Genomic DNA, 8,683 nt, shown 5'->3' on the forward strand with positions numbered 1-8,683 from the left:
GTTTTCAAACATGCATGCAATATTATGCATCCCACTTTTGATGGTATATATGTGGAGTTATAATATTTAGTCCTATGATTCCTAATTATTGGGAACCGAGATGAGGTTCTATAAATATATATATATATATATATATATATATATATATATATATTATAGATGTGTCTTACTTACCCCACATAAATCCTTTAAGATGTAAATATTAAGAGGATGATAATGATCAATAATGGGATATATAGATGAAAGACTCCACTTTAATTAATTCCGTACGGCATTGCAACTTGTTTTTATTTCCTAATTAATGATATATAATATTAATTAATATTGGTAGTTTTTCGTGCATATATATTATAAGCTGCAAGGGTTGATCAGTACTACTGATCTGAATTGAGAAAGTACATGAGCAAATCTCACTCCCCATATATAATTAATTTATAGTTGCGTACAGCATTTTCATTATATACATGGGTTATAATTAATTCTCCTCATGTGCTGGTTGATAATATATAAGTAATTAACATAAAAGCTCATGTATGCTCGTCACTACATATATATATATATATATGCATATATCATCTATTCATGATAGTCTGAATCAACTTGCATGCAATATCACTGCATGTGCGCGCAGCTTGTCTTTAAAGACTTTGGGGGCCGCCGGGGGACGGGCCGGGGAAGGTTCCTGTGAGCACCAGTAAGTGTGATACAGACCCTTTCAAACTATGATATTTGAAGTGTTCAATAAGTAAACGAAAGATTAATGTGGCCGATAGCTACTACTGCATTTGTTTAAAAATTTGAGACACCTAGCTAGGGTTCAATAATTCGTTTCTAAACCTCTCAATCTTTCCATAATCATAACTAACCTACTTCCTGGAAAATCAACAATATCCAGAAGACTAGAATAATGGTGTAATTTTCCGACAAATTATTTACTTAAATAATACGTAAAGTGACCCATATGCGCCTGAAGACAAGATTAGTTATTTAGCATGCATATATACTGTGTTACTCCAAGAAATTAAATAAGAACTCTTTTTTAAATATTAATCTGTTTTCCTACCGATCGATAAAAATGAGAATATATTGCTTAATTAATTTTACCTGATCATGACCCAGTTCGAGTGCTAGTGATATGATCATGACTAGTTTAATTATTAAAGCATCAACACACGTTTATACGTGTATGCATGTGTATTCACACTTTCCTTGATTAATTCTAGCTAGCTGCAGGTGCTGATCAAATTCAAAAATACGTACATGCTTACGAAGAAAGCACTGAATCCCAGCCCAATTAGCTAGCGGGAGAAGATCATTAACAGGAGAATATGGTGGTTTATTCGTACCGCATGCTCTGTGCATGGATGCGTTATCGAGAAGTACTGAGTGATTAATTGTAATGAAGTCGTTTACGAAAGTTTATTAATTATTCGGGGAGATGAGGCGGGTTATTCTAGCTAGCTCCAGTCCCCAATCATTGAATCTGTGTCTCACAAGTTTTTTCATAGAACACCTAACTTATATAAAAGCAATATTATATATATATGTACCAGAAGTTGCAGTTTTGAACAGCTAGATTAAAGATACATTATCAATATATGCTAGCAGCTTGCCGGTTAATTATTTCCAGGTTTCTCAATGCTCTAAGAAAGCTTGGTTTGGTTATTCGTGTAGTACAAATTGATCGATCATGAGGCATAATATATGTGCATTTATTATGTTCGCTTGTCTTGTTTCTAATGTACATCGTATCGATCACAATTATTAACACATAGAGGGATTGTTTAGGGTTTGGAGCTACACACCGTCAGAAAGTTTTAACGACTTTTTAGAGCAGGATCATTGAGTGTATATGTGTGTGCGCGCGCGCACGCGTGTATACCTTTAGCTAGAGACCAGCATGCATGGTGTGCAAAGTATAAAAAGGTCTCATGAGTCATGACCTTTCCAGCATCATTCGTACCTCTGCAAAATTGGGCCATCAAGAATGAGAAGGACGCCATGCATCAACAGGGCGACGTTCTATATACATTACATGATAATTGATATTGTTACCAACTCTTTCTATGACCATGAGAGTGGACGGGCCGTCTTGAGATTGGGTTCAACTTCCTATTGGTAGCAATTAAGCACCTTGATTACGGTCAAAAAAGATATATAAGATTAAAAAAAAAAACTGTCAAACAAGAAACCTTTGCCTGAAAGAGGAAGGAAAAGAAGAAGAAAGGTGAAGGGAATAGGAGGGAAGAAACAATAAAAGAAAGGTCAAGCAGACACAACCACCCGGCCGGCTCATCGATCGGTTCAACTTTATGATCAATGGTAAGGAATCAATATAGAACTTGACATCCAACGTATCTTGATGATCATACTCATCATGATTCACCTCTATCATAAACCATCTCTATACCAAATATGAGACTTAGCGGGAGGTAATTGCAAATGTCATGGCCCATGTGGCATTGAGTGTCCTTATAAGTACATCACATGGGAGAAATTAAGCAAACTCAAGTTACAGATATATATATATATATATATATATATATATATATGGGTTTTATACTCCAAAAAAATATAATTCATGAGGTCTCAATTGGAGATATTTGAAATCATTATAAACCTACTCAATGCATGAATTTTGTCATATTCATTCACATTTTTCATAGAATCATGACCCACGTACCCAATTTTATGATCAGGCTTAGTGGCCGAGCTTTAAGATATTTCTAGGCAATATTGTACGTATCACATGAATATATACTTAATTGGGAAATACGTACGGATGATATTTATATAGCACGCAGGCAGTCAAATTAGTTTTTCCTTTTTTTAAGGTTATAAATTATTGCATTTTGATTTCCAAAAGAAAAGGTCAAAAACAAAAGCAACCAGCTCACACGACAGATTTACATTGGAGAAAAGAAATAACAACGTAAATGATCATTTGTTTATTTAATTTGTCTCGCGCCGATAATATTGTTTAACTACTTTATAGCGTTCTCCATTGTTTCCTAAACTTCTGCTTCTTCGTTTGTTTCTGAAGGGTTTGAACCCAGACATGAGTTCGAGAACGTGTATAAAAGGTTATTCAAAAAGTGATAAGATTCACATCATGATTGACGGAAACAATAAAAGCCGTCACTACAGTGGGTCAAGATATGAGAAAATAGATGATATTTTATCTGGGTATATATAGATATATATAATTAATATAATTGGAGATGATCACCACGGTCCACATAGGATACAAAGTGCCAAATTACTATTGCTTAATTAATTCTTAACTAGATATATAGCGATCACCAGTACTGTCAGAAAAACATGTGGTCATTGGCCCGTCAAACCTTAGCATGCACAACATTATCCCGATCTGCTTAATTCTAGTGTGGGTGTGCCTGTAAATTTGTAAGAAGGGGCATGATTTCCGTCGCGAATTCGGTCTCTACATTACTTTCAAGTTTGTATATGCATGCATGTCATGAACAAGTGGAGGATACATGTAGTACTGATCCTACGCTATTCATGTACAATCATCAAGCATGGGTAAAAGAAGAAGAACATTACAACGTCAATTAAAAAAAAAAAAAAACGTTTGTGAGATCAAAACAACTTGATCATTTTTTCACACAATCCAAAATGTAGCCGCTAGCAAGCTATTTGATTTAAACAGTCCTCATGAAAATTAACATGCATATATATACACGATCGAGTTAAAGGATCAGCCAAAGCATGAGAACATAGGGGAAGGGAATCCAGGAGACTGGTCAGGGGAAGATGAAGCCGCGCATCCCATTAAATAAACAGTACGTATAATTTTAATTCCCAATGGTTTCCTGTCCAGGGAACCCATCCCCATCCCTCTCCTATATGTATTTTCCATTCTTGTCCGTGCATGCATGATCCCCAAATATTCTCGCCATTTCAATGCTGCAGGCTCCGCAATCAGCACTGTCGACTGTGGGACTTGATGATGTGGCGTGCATCCATTGGTAAGAAGGATATTCATGATATTCAGAAAGTTGAAGAGGCCAAGCCAGTACTATCACGTGGCGTGGTCAACTTTAATTAATTTGGGTGATCTGAATGTGAACGGGGTTTTGGGCGCAAGCAGCTATATAGCTGACTGCAGGGCGTTGGTGTACGGGACTTTGTCTCAATTTGCAAGTCCAATTGTTCCAAATTAATTCTTATTAATTTTATATTACAGACATATAATATATATCTTAACCTAAACAAGATCATGACGGCCGGGGCCAGCACCTTGTGTGAGAAGACCCATAGTAGGTGAGAGCTTGACAAGCACAGCCCTCCCCGGCCCATTGTTTAATTATCAGTACATCCCCTTTAGCTTAAATTGCCAATTTCTTGTGCATGATGATCATGAGTACTTAGCAGCTCCCAGGACTCTAGCACCAGATTTCATTATCTTACTAGTATCCCTTAAGCTACTGATATATACCTTTTTTGGTTGATAAATGATATGACAGACATCAAAACCTAACTGAAGAATTCGTCATAATTCTCTCCATGCAAGTAAGTTACCTTTTAGCTCCTATATATAAGTTTTACTTCCTATGTCAGTTCTGAGGAAGAAATTCGTGCTCCTCTAGGGTTTTCTGTCAAGTAGGGTATCAAGAAAAGTAGAAGAGAGCCTTCTTATTCACCTTCATATGGTTCTTTGAGCTGGCTGCATGCCCTGGAGACTCATAATTCAAGCACTTCTTTTCATGTCACTCTTTCTTTGCTACAGAAACAAAGCAGTAATCAGAAGGGGAAGGAACAAGACAAGAAGGAGATCATCAAAGACAATATGGCAGGATCAGATCATCATGCAAAGGATGAAAAGCTGCCACCAGGGTTCCGATTTCATCCCTCAGATGAAGAGCTAATAACTTATTATCTCATAAACAAGATATCGGATGCTAATTTTACAGGAAGGGCAATCGGAGATGTTGATCTCAACAAATGCGAACCGTGGGAACTTCCAGGTAGTAGTAAAGCTGAAACCTTGCTTTCTAATGTTAGTAGTACATATGATCATCGTGATCATGTAGTTAGCCAGTTTTACACATGCGCAGAAAAAAAAATTTATTTGCTTTATAATTAACCATGCAATTGTGATTTTGATTCTAGGTTTTTGACCAATACTTGATCTTCCCGTCCAGAAAATATGCTGACTTAATTCGCAATTAGTGGGATTCTTATTAAAATTCGTTCGTCAATATAATTTAGGGTTCCCCACGTGCTCCCTTGGAAGAGAACAAATGACGAATACATTGTTCATGATTCGTATTTAATTAATATATTAGATAGAATAATATTAAATCTCATAATATAAGGAAAATGTTGTCTTCGTTTCTTGTGATACGGATAACATGCAGAGTTTTGTTTAATTCTGAACAAACAGCTGAATAAAACTCTTGTCTAATTTGACGGAATTCCTTTTCTTATTTCTCTCAACTTCTTCTGCGTATATGCCTACTAGGGAAGGCTAAAATGGGAGAAAAAGAATGGTATTTCTTCAGCCTGCGGGATCGGAAATACCCAACTGGAGTGAGAACAAATCGAGCAACAAATACAGGTTACTGGAAGACCACGGGGAAAGACAAGGAGATCTTCAACGGCGAAACGTCAGAGTTGGTTGGGATGAAGAAGACATTGGTTTTCTATAGGGGGAGAGCTCCCAGAGGAGAGAAAACCAACTGGGTCATGCATGAATATCGCATCCACTCAAAATCTGCCTTTAGAAATACCAAGGTACGTATAACGCAATCAATATGATATATATATATATATATATATATATATATATATATATATCACTCAAAAAACAACGTAGAATATTGTTATAATTCTTGATGATCTTAATTCCCCTAGCTACTAGCTAGCTTTACGAGTGCACAAAATTAGGTGAATAAATTCAAGTGATATGTTCAAGGACGTGATATATTTATATATATATGAATTCACAGGACGTATATACTTGGATCGAAGAGACTAAAAACAATAGCAAAAACCACAATAACACGAAATATATATATATATATATATATATATATATATAATATGATCCGAGCGAGCCCCTTAATTTTGTTCCTGAAGCTGCAGGCCAGTACTACTAAAATTGATTTCTTAAGAATGTTTTTGCAGCAGAGTTACGAAACTTGTATTATCAACGGCTCTCTCTCTCTCTCTCTCTCTCTCTCTCTCTCTCAGTTTTTGGTCATATATATCTATAGATCTTTACGTACTTCTATATTTGGAGGAAAATAATATATTATTACTCTCCAGCACATTTATTTCTGGAACACGAGACAATAAATTAAAGCTCTAGCTTTTAAAATTAAGCGTAACATTTTAATTATTACCTCTTAATGCAAAGTTTGGCATATATATATATATAGTCATATATATATATATATATATATATATATAGACACACACGTAGAACGCACATTTGTTCTTCAACAGAGCATCATCATGTATATATAGATCATACGTACAAGCGATATATATTGACCAGCAGTAATACTAACTTTTAGATTAAAAAAAAAAAAAAACAAGAGTACTATCGAGCTAGTGTACTCAATTTATAGAATTTTTGTAAAAAAACTCGTAGCATCTTAAATATTTAGTATTTTTCATTCTTCAAGTTCAAACGACATGATTAAGCTGTTTTGTCCCATGAGCACGCAATAGGAGTTGCATGCAAAGACATATACTCCGAGCATGAAATGTCAAAGCTAAGTAGTGCATGCAATTTATAAGTCTATAAAGTAGCTAATGTGTGTGTAGATATATATATATATAGGCGTCGCACGTGAACGTATAGATAAAATACATCATGCATATACTGGTGAAACCTGAAAACTCGAGATTTAGGCCCGAAAATTAAAGCACAAATAAGTGCACGGAAAAGGGGGAGTAAAGGAAATTATTATATGAATTTTTTTGGTAATTAAGTTACAAACGTACGTCCTCAAGTTACAACTTGCATGGTGTCCTCTCCCTTATTGATCTTGTAAAGAACAAGATCAGCCTATTGACAGAAAAACAAACAAAAAATTAAGCTGCCTCTTATGAAAAAATTAGATAAATGAACGTGTAAGTATAGAAAAAATGCATACTTAGTCTCCAATTAATATTACAGCTTATTAATGTATGTGGAAGTACTAGGCCTGAAACTTTGTTGCATTCGTACAGCAGGATGAATGGGTGGTTTGCCGAGTCTTCCAGAAGAGCGCAGGCATCAAAAAATTCCCTTCGAACCAGTCAAGAGCTGGGCTGAATCCCTACAACCTCGAAATAGGTCCCAGTGCCGTGCCAGTACCGCAAATGATGCAGCTGGGAGATCCTGCGGGACAGTTCCATTATGGAAGGAATTACGTGGGCAGTGCAGAACTAGCGGAGCTCACGCGGGTTTTCAGAGGCGGCGGATCAACTAGTCATGTCAACGGCCAGCTGCAAATGCAACCCCAGTTAAACTATCCGCCGCTTGGTGCTGGAGGATGCTTCACAATATCAGGTTTAAATTTGAATCTTGGAGGTGGGGCAGGAACGTCTCAACCAGTTTTCCGGTCCATGCCCCCAGCACCAGCACCAGCACCACCATCTCTCGCAATGAATCATCATCATCAACACGATGTGTCTTCCTCCATGATGACTGGTAATCCTCTTGCTGCTGAGACTTCAGGCTATGGTACGGAAATGAATAATGGAAACCCGCCCAGCAACAGATATATGGGCATGGATCATTGCCTGGATCTAGATAACTACTGGCCTCCCTATTAATGTGGGGGAACAGGGAACGGATCAATCCGGGATCAGCTAGCAATTTAGTCTAGTTTTATTATTATCAATTTAGAAAGAAAAGACAAGGTGCGGCAATCGTACGTACGTAGTACTCTTACGATCTGTTTATGCATGTTTAAGTACTTGCTTTCGAAAGGAATTAAATTGTGGACCTGAAAGAGGAATTAAGATTAATGGTTTCATAGTTACGTGGAACAAACAGTACCGTCAAGACGTTAAATGGGCCCTTCCTGTGGTATGCTCCCATGTCGAGGTTGAGTCCAGACTCCAGAAGGTTTACTTGTGGACCGAGTCGAAGAGTCTGTTCGTTTTGAGTTGGGTCTTCGTTTTTTATTTTCTTAATCTCTCTTATCAGATCTGCTAAGATAAGAGTGGGGAAACGGCCTTACACTTACCAAACCTGGACAAGCTACATTTCATCGCTTCCTTTTTGGTCTTAATTTCGATAAATCAATATCCTTTTATTGTTGGGTCAGACTTTGGATAAAGATGTACGTACGTACGTATAAGATTTTTTGGATATTTGATTGTTATCGGAAGAAATCTTTGCCCACGAAATAATCCAAAAACAACAAACTTACCATGAATCCACTGGATGCCACCCCATGCATCCGCATCCCGAAGCTACCAAAAAATCCATATATACTTTCACTCACCACCAATTCCCAAACAACCCGCATCCTCCTAAAAATCTCACAGAGCCTAAATTCACCACAAACTGTGAAGGCTCACGGCCACCACAAAACCAACCTTTAATTCGATGGTCAATCCGCAAACTGCACTGAATACCCTCTACAGCGCTCTGAAAGCTCCCGCGTGATTACAGATGGCAGGACCCAATTCGTCGATGTGTGAGCGATGGGATAGTGGG

At 37.0% G+C, this 8,683-nt stretch overlaps 1 protein-coding gene across 2 annotated transcripts; it reads left to right on the top strand.

Moving 5' to 3' along the window:
- The first annotated feature begins 4,361 nt into the window (after nt 1–4,361).
- Nucleotides 4,362–8,289, top strand: LOC121261202 (protein CUP-SHAPED COTYLEDON 1-like). Of its 2 annotated transcripts, none has more exons than XM_041163446.1 (4): nt 4,362–4,533; nt 4,751–4,988; nt 5,486–5,757; nt 7,207–8,289. In XM_041163446.1, exons 1-4 carry the CDS (start codon nt 4,528–4,530, stop codon nt 7,789–7,791), a joined length of 1,101 nt encoding a protein of 366 aa, XP_041019380.1. In that variant the 5' UTR covers nt 4,362–4,527; the 3' UTR covers nt 7,792–8,289. The 2 variants fall into 2 exon arrangements, with proteins under 2 accessions (XP_041019380.1, XP_041019378.1); XM_041163444.1 differs by having other exon boundaries at nt 4,363–4,533; nt 7,204–8,285.
- Nucleotides 8,290–8,683: the final 394 nt, after the last annotated feature.

The sequence above is a fragment of the Juglans microcarpa x Juglans regia genome, chromosome 4D (assembly GCF_004785595.1).
Source record: "Juglans microcarpa x Juglans regia isolate MS1-56 chromosome 4D, Jm3101_v1.0, whole genome shotgun sequence".
Taxonomy (NCBI): Eukaryota; Viridiplantae; Streptophyta; class Magnoliopsida; order Fagales; family Juglandaceae; genus Juglans; species Juglans microcarpa x Juglans regia.

Coding starts and splice junctions, on each gene's coding strand:
- LOC121261202 (XM_041163444.1), top strand. Junction 4,989..5,485: donor CGAACCGTGGGAACTTCCAG/GTAGTAGTAAAG, acceptor TATGCCTACTAG/GGAAGGCTAAAATGGGAGAA. Junction 5,758..7,203: donor CTGCCTTTAGAAATACCAAG/GTACGTATAACG, acceptor GCATTCGTACAG/CAGGATGAATGGGTGGTTTG.